This window comes from Nipponia nippon, unplaced genomic scaffold (assembly GCF_047370975.1).
Source record: "Nipponia nippon isolate SJK-2023a ecotype South Korea unplaced genomic scaffold, ASM4737097v1 scaffold_25, whole genome shotgun sequence".
NCBI lineage: Eukaryota > Metazoa > Chordata > Aves > Pelecaniformes > Threskiornithidae > Nipponia > Nipponia nippon.
Genome location: NW_028262342.1, coordinates 6,818,930 through 6,834,543, shown reverse-complemented (window position 1 = coordinate 6,834,543; position 15,614 = coordinate 6,818,930). Strand labels below are relative to the sequence as shown.

At 60.7% G+C, this 15,614-nt stretch overlaps 1 protein-coding gene across 1 annotated transcript in view; it reads right to left on the bottom strand.

The window, feature by feature from the left end:
* The window catches only part of ITPR3 (inositol 1,4,5-trisphosphate receptor type 3), a 43,020-nt gene extending 28,620 nt beyond the window's left edge, over nucleotides 1-14,400 (bottom strand). The window contains exons 1-3 of the mRNA XM_009465638.2: nucleotides 14,007-14,400; nucleotides 5,897-5,967; nucleotides 1,847-1,968 (exon numbers count right to left, since the gene is read on the bottom strand). Of these exons, the coding sequence (XP_009463913.1) occupies nucleotides 1,847-1,968; nucleotides 5,897-5,967; nucleotides 14,007-14,095 (282 nt within the window). The 5' untranslated portion in view covers nucleotides 14,096-14,400. The remainder of the gene's footprint in view (nucleotides 1-1,846; nucleotides 1,969-5,896; nucleotides 5,968-14,006) is intronic.
* Nucleotides 14,401-15,614: the final 1,214 nt, after the last annotated feature.

Genomic DNA, 15,614 nt, shown 5'->3' with positions numbered 1-15,614 from the left:
AGGGATGCACACATGCCCAGGAGGGTGCAGGGAAGATGGGGAGACATGAGCAGAGCAGGAGGAAAGCCTCCATGGCATGTCTGCACTGCATCTGGCTGCACCTACAATTAGTCAGCCGAGAAAACCCACTTAAAAACAACAGCGCAAGAGCACAAGCTCAGAAAGGCAACCGTGGGCATTGCGGACGGCTGGGCAGGGATCCTCCGCTTGAGACCCGGGCTGCTTCTGCTTCAGGAAATTATCTCCATGGGTTGGAAGATGTTTTCAGCCTGCGGGAGACACTGATAAATCGCAGCCTGGAGTCCAGCATCCTGCCAGGACGTCCAGGGGCTTCGCGGCAGCACGGGCAGCGTTCTGCAGGGCTCCCTCCCTGCCCAGCCTCCTCCAGCGCTCGGCTCCGGATGCGCGGGAGCGTTTGCCAAAAGGGCAACACGAGGAGCAGCGGAAAGGAGCAAGGAAATGACAGAATCTCTTTAAGACAAATCTTAACCAAGGTGCAATCAATCAGGCTCAGAAATGAGCCTCTCTGTCCAGTCGTGGCCAGTACAGCTGTCAACATTACAAGTTACAGTCTAACCGGAGCAGGAAAATAGTGTTTCCATACACCAGCGACCACGTATGGCTGGACACGGCAGGAGGCACCAACCCTGTCCCGGCACCTCTGAACCAAGCCGGGATGCCCTGTCCAGACACTGCATCAGACCTTGCTCCCCAAAGGCAAAACTGGGGGACCCGTGGGGCTGGGGCTCGGCTTGAAGCCTGACGGGATGATTTAATGAATCCCTCCTGAGTCTTGGTTTTATGAATCATCCTCGGGGCCTTGCCAGCTGTCTGAGCCGATTATGCAATGTTTGACATGGGCCTTTTCCAAACCTCATGGAAGTCAACAGGAGCCTTTCTCTTTCCCAGCCCTTTGGAGCAGGTCCTGGCCACAGCAGCTCCCTCCTCTGCGCCAGGCACCCCTGGGTGCCGCGGGGGGTGCGGGGCTGTGCTCCCAGAGCACCTCTCCCTGCTCTGCCATGGGCTCCTCTGCAAGAGGAGCATCAGAAGGGCTGAGACAGCAAAGGCTGGGCACGGTGGAGAGCATGGAAAGGCAGGTGGATACCATCTCTCATCCCAAAAGCGGTATTGCTATCTTTCCTTCCTCTCCCTGCCTGCTCAGTCCCCTGCAGGTCTTGCCTGGGACATCTCCCTTGCACTGGGAGCAACAAAATCACCTGCGGCTCCTTGGTCGCTGCTGTATTCACTCTGCTGTGCCGCGGCACGGACCGAGCCTGGCCAGGCCACGCCACGCTGCCCAGGGCTCCCCGCTGCACCGAGGGCACACGTGCAGGCATGGCGCGAAAGCTCCATCAGGAGCCTGTGGCAGGAGCCAAGGTTCAATTGCCTCTCGCACCTGAGGCCAGGTAAGAGCATCTCATAAGAAACCCAGGCTGCACCGCACGTCCCTGGGGCCAGTCCATCGGGGACTGCCACCCTCAGTCCTGCAGGTGCCAGTGCAAAGCGCTGACAGACCTCCTATCTCAACCCCCTTATTAGCCATCGTATGCCATGATTAATTAAGAGCTGACAGCTACAGGAGCCATTTCTCTAGAAAAGGTGGCTGTGGGTAACGGGGAGGGCGGTGGGACAGGAGACAACAGAGCCGAGCAGAGGGGTACTGAGTACAGCAAAACCCAGGGCAGGCCCTGGCCTCCCATGCAGGCTGTTCTCAGGGAAGCAAAACATACCAGGATTTGCACGGTGAGAGGTTTGGATATCATCACCCAACCAGCCCACGGGGACTGTCCAGCCCGGCGAGGACGGTCCCTCGCGCCCACTCCCTGCCCCGGGGAGCCCTGCTCACCTGAAGCTTCTGCAGCAGCACCACGTCCGCGATCTTCTCCTTGTCCTGCTTGGTTTGCTTGGCCTTCCAGTACTGCTTCTGGGCAGAGTAGCGGTTCATGGGACATACTTTGAAGAGGCAATCTGGGAGGAGAGAGAGGCAAGCATGAGGCTGCAGCAGACACACAGTCGCCAGCCACCAGTGTGTCCCCAGCAGGGCCAACGTCACCGATGCTCCCCATCACTGGGAGATGGTCCTCCTAACCCACAACACCCCAGTCTGCTGCTGGGGGCCCAAGGGAGACCTGGCCGGGACTGGTGGAGGGTCACGTCACCTTGTATTAGCTGGTGGATTAGTTTCAAATCAGGGTAAATAATGAGTCCAGGAGTGACTCCACTTCTTGGACTCGCCATCAGAAGTGTTCCCATCAGAAACGGCTGTGCAATTTGAGAAGGAAAACTTCGGGGGGAGAAAAAGTACTGATGAAGCCCAGCTGTACCAAAGGAGGAGAGGATCCCGCCGGGAGGGAGGGAGGGAGGGAGGCCGGCAGGACGCAGGCACCGTGAGACCGAGACGTGAGCAGACATCTCCACATCTCCCTTGTCACCCTGCCCAGCGGACACCCCGAGGCAGCAGGACCGCGGGTTGCTGCCCCACAATGGCCGTGCCGTCGGGATACACCGGTTTTGCAAACAGGCTGCTGTTCTCCCGTGACTGCTCACGGGGAGCCTCAATTACCAGTGCTGGAAGCTATGAGCAACCGCTCCTAAAATCTGTATGTCAACAGCTGCATTTCGAGTCCTAAAAGCAACACTTTGGGGACCTGAAGGGCACAGGTTTGCATCCCAGCTCCCCCAAACACTTGCGGCATATCCATGCTCTGCAGATTGCCCCAATTTGCCTGTTTTTCCCCAGGATGCTGCAGTCAGGATGGGGAGTGGAAAGTGCGGACACCCAGGTCCAGACTTTGGGAACTGAAGCACGAGAGCAGATCTCTGGAAACGAGGAGGCACTTGCATCTCCCAAAGCCTCATTCCGGGCTGGAAGCTGCATGGGGCGAGGGCAGGAAGGGCTCTGCAGCCCAAATCGCCCTAATTAAGCCTGAAATAGCAGCCCAGAAACTTCAGACACAAAAAGAAAAAAATCACTTCCATCTCTGGCCCCGGTCCCGAGTCGCTGGCAAGCACGTATTTATTTACCTGGGAGTGACGAACAAACAAGTGCAGAGCACAGTTCTCACCGGCTCGGGCTGCTGGGAAGAGGCCAAGTTTCGCATTTCGCTTTTCGCATTTCGCTTTACAGGTCTATTTGCTAACGGCATATCCCGTGCCAAGGAGGCCGTGACGCCAGGCTTTTAATCGGGGACTGAGCGCAGCTGCTGCAATGCCTGGCTGCCTTCTCCCACTGCCTCCGAGCAGGGCTACAGAAGCACTTGGGCCACCTGCAGCACCTGAAATCGTTTTCATTAAATTGCTAATTAGGCTGCAAAAGGACCTGGTAGAAAGTAGAAACTGGGGGGGAGTTAAAAAAACACCATCATAGCTATTAAGAGAGAGGTGCATATCAAACCCCTGGCTCCAGGCACGCCCTGCCCAGAGGGGCTGCCTGACATCCCCGTCTCAGTACTAAGCCCAGTCGTTTGCTCACAGAAAGTCTCCAGCAAAGCTTGTGTTGGAAGCCAGAGAGTTTGGCACCCAGGCCTAAGCACCCACAATTTTTTGCAGGATGGATGGTGGACGGAAAAGAGGGAAGCCAAGGAAAGCTCCCACGTCAGCACCGCCCGGTGAGAGCAACCCAGCAGAGCAATGTTCGGCCGACCTGCCACGGCCCGGCACGGCGACACTCGGCCGACCTGCCACGGCCCAGCACAGCCACGGAGGCCAAACCTCCTGCGAACCGCGGGGGTAAGCGGGGCATTTCGGGCAGCAGCACGGCCGGGGGTCTTGCTGCCCGCTCGCCTTGCAGCCACCGTGGCGCCTGCTCAGTGCAGGATTGAAGCACTTTATTTGCTTTTTTCCCTGACGTGCCTGAACGGAGGGCTGGGAAAAGCCTTGGGGGGAAAGAAACCGCAAAAAAAAAAAGGCAAATAACTGAGAGGTGCCAGGCGTCTCTCTGAGGGCCGAGCCCCAGTGCGATGCAGACAGCCGAGCTGCGCGTCCCTCGCTGCAGGGACAGGCTCCCAGGTGGGTTTTGGCATTTCCAAAAAGCCATTTAGACCGGACTCCGGGAGAAGGGTCCCGTTTCCTCCCCGAGAAGCCGAGCCAGGCCCCGGCACGACCCGCGTGCGCCTCACCGCAGCGCAGGATAGGGCAGGGTCCAGCCACAGGATATGGGGACAGCAACAGCACATGAAAATCCTCTTAAGCCTCTTGCTGCTGCTGCAGGGGAAAGCAGCAGCCCGTTGTTTTTACCTCCCTCGCAGTGATAGCTATCGAGAAGGCAGACTGCTACTTTTCCGGCCATTAAAACAAGCGCCTGGATATCCTGATAGGGTTTGCATGGAGCAGGGCTGAGTCTAGACCAGACCTTTGCCTGGAAAAGAGATTCGACACCCACCCATGTCCAGGCAGGGAGACGGTGCGGCTGCTGGGACATGGCTTGCAGCAGCCACCCCGCGCCTGCTTCCAGCTCTTCCCATCCAACTCCAGGTGAAAGTCCAGCAATGTCTGGGCGTGGGACGGCTCCCCAGGCTGCAAGACTCCGGGGAGCTGTTGGATGGCTCATTAATTAGCCCCACGTACAAATCAGTGGCAATGGCTCCCATGGAAAGGCAGGTCGCTGCTCGGGTGGGACCCCATGGGGAAGGCTGCTGCATGGCACCCTGCTGTGGGATGTTAAAGCCACCCTGAGAAAGAGGTGGAGGCACAAAGCAAAGTGGGGAACCAATATTTTTAACGATTTTTTTTAAAGGGAGCCTGGAATTACAGTAGCTGAGATGAAAAGAATGGCTGCCCCACGCCAGTCCCCAAATCCAACAACGCAATCACCGGTTTGGGGAAATTTCACAGCTCTATGTACACTCCCCAGCTATATGCTCCATGCACCAGGCGCTCGAACCCAACCGGGACACTCTCTGGGACACGGCCCTTCACTGCGTTTTGCAGCATGCTGAGCACATGGGCAGCCAGGCAGAAATCCAGCGTTTCCCAGGTGGACGCAGCACAGGGCAGAGACGCGATGCCCCGGGCTGGGCGCAGCCGTTTACTCCCTGGGGAGCCCAAGGATGGAGGGCTCCTCACTGGCCGGCCCCAGGGCTTGCAACGGGGGAAGCGGGAGGCACGATCCGCTTTTCCCAGCAGCCTGTCCTGGCTTCTCCAGACCGTTTCCACAGGCCTGGAGCCGCCCCAGCTTCCACTGACTCATCCCCTTTTCCGCCTGGACCTGGCCGCTCCTGCCTGCTCCTGCCCACTCCCGCCCGGGGCTGCCCTTTGCCCAAATGGGAAATAACGAGCACAGCTCTGAGCCCTGGAGGAGACGACGTGGCCCAAAACGTGATGGCAGAGGACAGATCGGGATTTACCGTCTCGCCCTAAGCCCTGCCTGCCTCGTAAATGGGCGGCTTAATCCCCCGGCTCTCTCTGAGGTGCAGCCAAGCACAGCAGATGTAATTAGTGCCGAGTGCTGACAGGCTCACCTTAAATACTTTGCCTGTTCCCCTCTGTCTGTCCCCTCCTGTCCCCGGCTCCTGGCATCCCTAGGGATGCATTTTGCGATGGTCGGACCCACCCTCACAGAGGATGGTTCCCAGCCACTGCTGCTCCTTAGGGCTGGGCGACGGGGTCCCAAGGACCATCCCGCTACGGAGGCTGTTCCAACAAATGCATAAATGTCCCCAGAGGCAAACAGAGGAGGGCAACTCATTTGGCCAAGCCACAGAAACAAGGCTATGGCAGCTGACCAAGAACCCCCCGGGCTCCTCTGCAAAGGACAAGCAGCACCCCCCAGCCCCGGGCTAGCTGGGACAGCTGGGACCCCGGTCCCCATCCCTGGCATGGATGCTCGGGGCCAGCATCGTCCCCGAGGCTACTCACGGCAGTGATGGGAGCTGCCCCCGCCCGGCCCCAGTCTCACCTCGAAACTTCTTGGGTGGGTTGTCCAGGTCACCAGCAGCGGGCTCCACCACGCACCGATCGTCCACCAGCCTGCGCGGGGACAAAAGCAGGAGCAGGGCGTCAGCAACAACGAGACGACAGCGGGGCCTGAGCGAGCAGAGCGGCTTCGCCACAAACCACAGCACTGCGAGGGCAGACACGCCACCATCACCTGGCCCCAAGAGACAACATCAAAAGCTGTGTCTCCTATTTCCCACCCGTTTGCACGCTATAAATATTTAGCATAACACTCAGTTCCTGGAGCAAGCAGCTGCTCCTCGGTGTTTGCTCCAAACACATCGGCCCTTGTTTGCCACCACTCGCCATTTCTTTCACGTGCGTTTTTCATCCCGGTCCCTTGGGGCAAACAGCAGCAGATAGGAAACACAACGCTTCGTGTCGGGTCGGCCGCGCTCCCGGGCCTTTGCTCAGCGACCCATGTGGGAGGCTCTGACGCCCGCGTCCTGCCGGAGCGAATCCTGCCTTGCCCAGCTCCCGGCTGAGCCCGATCCACCCCCCGCACGGTGCACTGGCTGCGGCGTTATTTCACTGTTAATCTGGCAATAAATGTGATGAGTTCGACTCTCATTCAGTGGTTCTCCTCCGGCTGGGAGCTCACCCCACCGGGACACAGAGGGTGCAGTTGCTGCGGGTGGCAGTGGCAGGGGCCCACCAAAACCAGTTATTAATTATTATCTGATCAGAGGTGGTGGCTCTGCCCATCAGATGCAAAGGGCTTTGTGTCTCCTCCCTGCCCACCTCCTTGTTTTCCCAGTGTTGAGCAAAATCCTGCAGGTTTGGCCTCAGGTGCCAAGGACCGATTTCAGGATGGATGGGATGTTGCTTTTCAAAGTTACCGAGCACAGTGAAGTATAACCTGGCACGAGGTTCTGCTCGGCCCCCAAAGTGCAGAGGGACGAGCATCGCCCAAGGGGCTCGCGGTGCCGGGGCCACCCAGAGCTCATCAGCATGGCCCCGCGAGGCCTTCAAGGGAACTCGGAGCTCCAGTGAGACAGGCTGTACCCGCTCGCCCGCTTCCTCCCAGCCCCTGGGAAGCGATGCACCAAGAGAAACTACGCTCCGGCCCCGGGCGAGGAAGTGAGAAGCGTGTCCCCACCTGCGGAGGCTGAATTCAGGCAAGCGGTGAAAGTGCGAGTGGATGCAGGAATGCACCCACGCCGCCATCCCAGGCGGGAGCGTCCATCGCGGGGGCAGCTCTGTCCCTGCGACAGGAGGGAAGACGCAGCCTGGAGAAACGAGGCACGCGCACGTGGCGCGGCAGCAAAGGGCACGGCGGAGCCCATCCTGTGCCCTCCGCTCCCCAAGGGACTCTCAACCCCCCAACAAACCAAACAGCCAAAACGTTGCTGGGGATGGACATGCTGCGCTGCAAAGAGTTGGCAAAAGCGACAGACACCCTGTTCGCAGATCCAGCCTCCTTCCCCCAGACCAGCTGCTCCCCGGAGGAGGGGAAAATTCCTTTCAATGGCTCGGCAGAGAGGAATTTGGCCTCTGCGCTGACCGACTGGGACCCCGGGGACCCCAGCACTGCTGCGTCCTTGGCAGCGGAGGCGAGGGCTGGCCGGGTGCTCTGAACACCCAGCGCTGCCACCGCCCTGCCACCAGCCCCTGCTCTCTTTAAAGCTCCCCAGGCTTGGGGGAGGTTAACGTTAGATTTCAAATAAAGACAGAAAAGCAATTTCTCTAATGCTTTTGGTGGCAGCAGAAGCTTAAAAACAATTAGCAAAGACCTAGAAGATCGTAAAAAAAATCCCAAACCCACAAGGTTTCAGTAACCGCACGGTGCACTGTTTGCCGGACAGGGCTGCCTTGGCTTTGCAAACACTGGTGGTCAGCAGTGCAGGGGGTCTGGGGCTCCTGACCAGGGGCTGCCCAAACACAACGCCTTTTCCATCGGCCATGACAGCAGGGAAGGAGTCGGGCGCGTTCCCAAGCTCCTGCGGCGCACGGAGCCTCGGGAGGGCAGGGAAAGAGGTAAAGAGGGGAAAACCCAGAGGAGCAGAGGCAGCTGCGGAGAGGGGCTGTACCACACGTCTCACCTCGCAGGAGACATGCAAAGCCTCAGCCCAGCCCTGGTGCCACTCGTAGGCAGTTTTGGTTTCTATTACTATTATTTTGATTGGGGACAGGGAAGAACAAACACTTTCAAGGCACCTGGGAGTGAAGACCACAGAGAGCTGAGCTCTGACCAACCCACGGGTCAGGCTCCTGGAGTGAAGGCACATGCCCAGCTCCCTTCAGTGCCTATAAAAGCAGAGGGCCCAATTCATCTGTGCGCTTTAAAAAATAAAACCCCTCCATTGCCATGGCTAGGGGTCTCCGAGGAAGCGCCTGCCCTGCCTGGCCCATTTTCAGTGCCAAAGCAAACAGCACAGAAGCCTCCCACCCACGCTGCCCTGCCTGCAGCATTCGCCTGCCACTTCCCCGTGCCCAGCGTTACTGCTCCACCAGGCAGGATTAGAGATAGTGACCTGCCAGGCTGGAAGTCTTAATTAATTAATGATATCAAGGCAGTTGCAGCATCTTTAATCCTAGGATTACCTGCTCTGCAAGAATGCAAAGTGTTATTTTTTTTTTTTAATTGATACTCTGGACTAACATTTTTCAGTTAAAAATTGCTGAAAATAAAAGGATTCTGACAGGGTGGACATGAGTCACCTGGGCGACTGCTGGGGCCAGGACACGCTTCCACTAATAACCGGCATTACCGCAGCGGGATGGGGCAAATCGAAGCTCCCTCCGCTATTAGAGCAGCAGGGACGCGCGGGCGCTCGCTGCCGCGCCAAGCTGTGGTGAGGACGCCAGGCACGTGGAGGGCAACTTTCATTTCTCAGGTGTTAATGAGAAAACGGGATGTAGGTGTCTGAGCACCCGGAGGAAGATCCTGAGCAGAGCGGCAGGCTGGATGCTCTGATGAAAACTTCACGCTTTGCCTTCTCAAGTTCCCCCCTGGGAGCACGAGGGGCTGGATCCTGTGCACCGACGAGCCTGCTGCCCGCAGCCCAGCAAAGCGCGGGCGAGGATCTGGTTAGCTTTAAGCGTGCAAGTCATCGCCGTGGTTCCAGTGGGGCTTTCTGAGTGCTTTAAAATATCGAGCACAAAGTGATTCCCTGGCCTGGGGCCAGCGCGCTTGGCCTCGTGCAAGGCAGAGCCTTCATCAGAGGTCAGGGGAAAAGCAGCTCGTCCGGCGCTGCAATCCGTGGCGGTCGGACACCCCGAGCCTCCCCGGGGACAGCGGCCGGCTGGGGCTGACGTGGAGGCGCCGCTCCCGCAACGGGAACCTGGCCTGGGGAAGGGGAGGGAGTCTTCCCCGGCCACGATGCTGAGGGGAGCGCCGGCACGCCACGGTCCAGGGGTGTGCGGGAAAGGAGTGCTCTGGGAGAAGGGGAGCCTCAACCCAGGCAAAAGCCCACCAACCCCTGGAGGTGAGGAAGAGGAGGAGGAGAGCTCGCTGTTGGGCATGGGACCAGGTCAGCCCCTCTGGCTCAGGGTGCAGGATGAGCACTGAGCCCACAGGAAGGAATAAAAATAAAAGTGAGTGAACACAGGGCAGCCACAAAAATGCAGCTTTTCCCCCGCTGTCCCAGTGCTGGGAGGAGGAGGCCGCTCTTGGCCTCGCATGCTTCTCCGCCCCACAGAGACGAGTTCGTCCTGACCCGGCAGAGCTGGAGTTACCCTTTAACCAGCTGCGTTTCCCTGAACTGCTCCACCCTGCAAATCCACCTGCAATCACAATTACAGCTGTCAAAGGTGTTATTTCACCTTAAACTGCCGTTCAGGCAGGTTTGCCACTGGTCCTTCCCTTCTGCAAGCCCACAGCGCCGGTCCCCGAGCCCCTGGCGGGTGCTGAGAGCCCCAGGGATGGCGGGGACGGGGCAGCACATCCCCCTGCCAAGCACAGGCACCTGCAGTGCATTTCTGCTCCTCTCTGGCTCTGGCCATTTGGTGCTGGCTTATCGGGGACACAAGATAAGATGGGGACACTCACGACAGCGGTGTCTCCCAGCACTCGCAGCATCACTCCATCCATCACGCTGGAGCAGGAACCAAATGAAGGGCTCCAAGCTCCCTTCCCTGCTTGGCCACCAGTTTGCTTTGCCTGGATGATCCCCACAGGACATCCCACATCAGCGGCTGTTCCCCCCATCCCAGACCCAGTCCCAAACGTTCCCTCTCCCCAGGCACAGATCTCCCAGGAGTTACCAGCCACAGGCCCTAAGCAGCTGCACATACGAGCTCCCCGGGGTGCGGTGCCACGCTCTGGCGAAGCTGCTGCTCTGTGCCAACCCCACATCCCTGACCCACACGGCTGCTTTTGTCCCAAACTGTTTCAAGCTGCCATTTCCTCAGACACCTTTAAGTTGCAGGAGCAAAGCCACAGCGAAGTTGAGCAGCTCTGCAGAGCCCTTCCCCACCTCCCGGCCGGGAGTAGGCACGAATCGAGCCAAGAGAGAAGACCAAACCACCCTTGGGTCCCTGCATCTCACAAACTCCTCCTGGGTACCCTCCCATGTCCCCAAAACCACTTGTGGCATCTCCAACGCACCCATCCCGCCCCCATCTCCCCCAAGGGACCATGTCGCTGCCAGGGCACCGAGCAGCACAGCCAAGGGATGCGACCAGCAGCACGGCTGCCCTCAGCCCCGTTCCCCCGACACCTCAGGGCGCTGCTGCTTTCCAGCGGCCAGCTCTCGCCCTGCCTTCCCGTGCGACTTCTTAGGCAACCTCCTCCTTTTGGGCTGTCTTTAGCATTTTAGCTAGTTTGGGTATTTTGGCTCAGTGTTCCCCCACCTAGCCCAGCACACGAGCACACAGGATTACTCCCCACCCTTCGGCGGGATGTTTTTCCTCCTTAAGAGCAAACACCCACTGCCGAGAGGGTGCGCGGGAGGAAGGGTTTGTGCCTGGCGGCCTTCGACAGTGCAGCTGGGGGGACTGGGAGCAGAGGAGGCTCAGCAGGGGGCTGCAGGACCCCCCTCACCTCTGCCACCAACCCTCTCCATTGTCCTCAGCAAGTTTCCTGTACAAAAGGAGGAAAGCACTTCAAAAAAATAAAATAAAATAAAATAAAATAAAATAAAATAAAATAAAATAAAATAAAATAGAGACTTAGTGTTAATAAGGGGCCTGATTCTGCTTCCTTGCTGCTGTTCAAGGCACCCCGCTGGCCGTGGGACACCTGTCTGATGAGGGAAGTTTGGAGATGTGCGAGTGGCCGGTCCAGCCCCCAGGGACCCCCATGCACCTGGCTCAAGGCAAAGCTCCTGCTTTCGTGGCGGAGCTGCTAAGAGCCTGGCAAGCTCCTGCAAACGATGGCACCCGGTCCCTCTGAAGGCAAGGGCGGTGAGAGCAGCCAGTGCCGCCTGCGCTGGCTCAGTCCTGGACGAGACCCTTCCTGGCCCGCTTCCCTGCAGACCAGGGCAGGGCTTCACGCTGTCACTGGAGCGGCAGCACTCCCAGACCCGCTGCTTCTGGGCCAGACACCACCAGTGACAAAGCACTGGGGTTAATGGCTTTAACGCGAAGTGCGAGCAGCAGCAGAGCCAGGCAGGAGGAAGCATCCCCCGCAGGCGCCCTGTCTCCTTCCCCGCGCTCTCGGCAGAGCCCCTTCCCCATCCTCAGCCTCTCCAGGTATTTTGCAAGTGCGGCCGCAGAGGAGCTCACCGCAAGCGGCTCCAAACTCCACTGCGCCTCTCGCCAGCGGTGCATCCCGAGCACAGACAGACAGAGCCCTTTGTGTCCCGCAGCACCGCCTGTAAGCACCACCGGGTTGGTGTTGAGTTGACGTTCACACCCGCATCAGCCAGGACACCCTGGAGACCCCAGCAGCGCTCTCAGGAGGAGCTCACTGCCCTGCCGGCATGCTGGCACAGGGATGTCACAGCACCGGGGTACATCCCTTAATGTGACGCTTGTGACCAGCACCTGGAGACACTCCATATCATCCCACATAAACAGAGGATCCCGCTGCAGACCCTCAGCGATCCCACACCCAAAACCAGCCCCTCCTGCCCACCGTGAGGAAGGACGGAGGGAATGCTTCTGGCAGGGTGCTCAGCCGTGCACACAGCGCCCGGCATGGGGCTGGCAGAGCTATTTGCCTTGCAAATGAGCTAAATAAGGTGCCAAGCTGTGGCAGAAGGGATAGGGAGAAGCACTCTCAGTGAGTCACCCAGTCCCTTATCGCAGGAGTGATTTAAGGTGTGGTTGGGTCTCCCAGGTCGCAGGGCACAAGGGAAAACAATTTCGGAGGGCGGGAAACAACCCGGAGAAAGCAGAACCTCGGGAAAGTGGGACTGCCCAGCAAAAGCCACGTTGAGGCCTGGGAGAAGAGGCTCTCCAAGCAAGCCCCGCTTTTCAGATGCTTATAAGTAAGTCTAGAGAAGGACCCGGCAAAAAAGGGGACCTGGGGGCCAGAGCTGCAAAGGGATCAGAGCTCCAGAGAGTCCAAACACCTCTTATTCCAGCTCCCGGTGAGCCATTGGGATGTGCTACGTGGGCTAATAACCAGTGCTGGGTCCCAGCAGAGCCTCCTCCGGACCTGATTTCACAGGCAGGCTGGAAGCGTGCTCAGCACTGAGCTGCCGAGGCTGCAGCCCCTGCCCTGGGACACTGGCAGAGCAGGCCAGACACGAGACCTCTCCAAAAAGGACCTTGGGGACGTCCTCCCACCCGCCAGGGAGGGCTGGGCACAGCCAGGCTGCACGCTGCATGTGCAGGACCATCTGCCCAACACCGTGTAGTTGCATGGACAGGGATTTTGTGCCCAGGTCTGCACCCAGTTGCACCCAGCAGCCCATTTCTGGGCAGCATGCCGCAGCCAGTTGAAGGAAGGCTTTGGTGGGCATTAACCCAGAGGCTGCACGTGCCCAGCGGTGGGTGCGCGAACACGTGTAGGCGAAGGTATGTACGTCTCCGGTTATACATAGGCATGTGGGAGCAAGTGCATTCATCGCAGATTATAGAGCCGGGCAGCTCCTGCCCCAGGAATCCCATCCAAGTCAGCATTCCTGGCTGAGCTCAGCCTCTCCTACATGCAGCGTGGGGCAGGCGCGCTGGCACAGACCCACGTCCACCCGCCTGGGGCTGCAGGCAAGATTTGGGTCCCTGCTTCGGGGTAAGGAAAAAGCCCACCCGTGCCCGGGGGCATCCAACAGCCCCGCCAGAGCCCTCACCATGGCGGGGACACAGCCTCTCCCTGTGCCGCAGGGCAAACGCTCCGGCGGGATGGGGCAGCCAGCGGATGGAGAAGGGCATCTCTGAAGGTCTTGGCCTGGCTTTGCCTGGGTGCTGCTTTAGCAGCACCGTTGGCTTGCACGGAAAGAGCGTGGACAGTGTCACCTGCTCTCCGCTCATGTCCCCAGGTCGGGCTGCGAGAACCCCTCGCCCATGCTGACACGTCCAGGGGGCTGCACGAAGTTGGCTCAGCCTGGACCCGGCAGTGCCCTCATCCCCCCAGCCCTGAGCAGCACTTGGTGGCCACGGGCACCCGTGTCTTGGTGACCCTGCAGTGATTCCCACTGACCACCGGGTCTGTGGGACCCCAAAGGGGACAGCGAGAGCCCAGGGGACGGCAGCCTCCAGCCACAGCGGACAGGGCTGGAAGCACTTAATCACCCCGTGCCGCAGGAGGGACCCCGGCTGCCCGAGCCATCCCGCTCGGCCACACACCCAGCCCCTTCCTAACCCCACCAACCCCTCACGCTGCTTAAGCCCATTTCATCTCCCCCAGCCCCTCACGGCGGGGAAAGAGTTTCTGGCCACGGCTGCGGAGCGGGTGGGCTGCCGGGTCCCTCCAGGGCCGCATCCTGCCCCTGGCAGCGACTGGAGCCGGAGGGGAGCCCGGAGGCACACAGCCTCCCCTCCCCAGCACCTGCACCCATCCTTGCTGCAGCACCCCGGCCTTCCCGGCCGCTTTTCCCGCCGGGCTGGCGCGCCGGCCCCGCACCACCTTCCCGTCCCGTCCCGTCCCGTCCCGTCCCGTCCCGTCCCGTCCTGCCCCGCCACGGTGGCGGGCTGCCCCCGGGACGCGGCCGGCCGGCGGGCGGGCGCGGCAGGGTCTCACTCACCCCAAAGTGCTGATGAAGCCATTGACGGAGCCCTCGGCGTACAGGGAGACGATGTCCCCGATGTGCAGGAAACTTGACATCTCGTTCATGGTTGCCCTCGACTCGGCGCGGCGCCGCTTCGTCTCGAAGTCACCTCCCGGTGCCCAAACCCACCCTGGGGCGAGCGGCGCGGGGGGCCCTGCTGCGGGGGTCACCGCAGCCCGGCTCCCTGCCCGCGGCCGGGGCGGCGGCCGGAGCCCCGCGCACAGCTCCTACATGTGCTGTGCGGGGAGGGAGCCGGGGCGCCGGCAGCCGGCGTGCAGCGAGGAGGAGGAGGAGGAAAGGGGGGGACGAAGCTCAGTTAGAGGTTTGCATGAGATCCGTCCGGCTCCCCTGCCTGCGGCTCCGCACAGCTTTCTACCTGCAGCCAATGGAGAGCGATCAGGAAGTCCCGCTCGAAAAAGCATGCAAATATTTTTGGCCTGGGAGGGGAACCGGAGCCGCCTGGGGAGGGGGATGCCCAAAAGGAGGCCCCACCCCCGCTCCCGCCTCCGCCCCGGGGGGGCCGCGCACCCCTGCCCCGGAGCGGCCCCCCCGGCCGGGTGCCCGCCCCCCCCGGAGCCCCCCGCCCGCCCCGTCGGGGTCCCTCCAGCTTGCTCCCCTCGCCTGGGGAGGCACCGGGCGCTTTCTGGGAGCCACGGGGGTGGCGGGCGGTCTCCCCGCAGCGCCCGGGCACAGCCACGCTCGGGGTCCGCCAGCCGAAGCGAGCGGCCGGTGCAGCTGGGCTGTACCCCCCCCCCCCCAGCCCCCTCCCGGGCGTTGGCAGAGGGAAACTGAGGCCCCCGGCCCCTGCAAGGAGCCCCCAGCCCACCCAGCCGCTCTCCTGCCACCCCAGGTCCTGCTCTCGCCCTTGCTTCATCCCCTCCGCGCTTTGCAGCAGGATCAGGCACCAGGAGCCGCAGCCCTGCGTCCCTGTCCCCGCTCCCGCACCCCAAGGGCCGCCCCTGGGCCAGCGCTGCCCCCGGCCCGGGGACCCCGCACCACCCGCGGCGGGGTGAGGACCGGGCGGCTCTCGCTGGCTTGTTCTGCCCCAGGCCAGCACTGGTGGCTTCCTGAAGCCCAGCTGCCTCGTGCCAGCGTGCCGCTCGCCAGCTGGACCAGTTCGTACCCGCTTCACCTCTCGCCACCTCTGTCCCCCTCCCGCCCCATCGCCCAAACCCTCCCCTCTTCAGTGCACGAGCTTTCCCCCTGCACCCCCAAACCAGGGTGACGCTCCAGCCACCAGCCCCGGCCAACCCGATGGTGCCACAGGGCTCCCCCAGCACCCAACCCACCCAGCACCACCAGGAGCTGTGAGCAGGAAGGAGGCCCCCCCCCCCCCCCCCCCCCAGCCCACCCAGTCCCTGCAGCCCCTAAGGAGCCTTTCTGCAGCCAGCCCCACTCCGCAGGGCTGGGTGAGCAGTGTTGTAGCACTGGCGGAAAAGGACCACGTCCTCAGAGCATCTTCTGGACAGCACGAGCGCCCTAGTTCCTCACTTTAATTAAAACTTGCCTGCTGTAAAAACAATATCAGAAGGGGAAAAAAAAAAGCATGATGCTTTTCTCGTTTATTTCCCTCCTGTCCTCTTT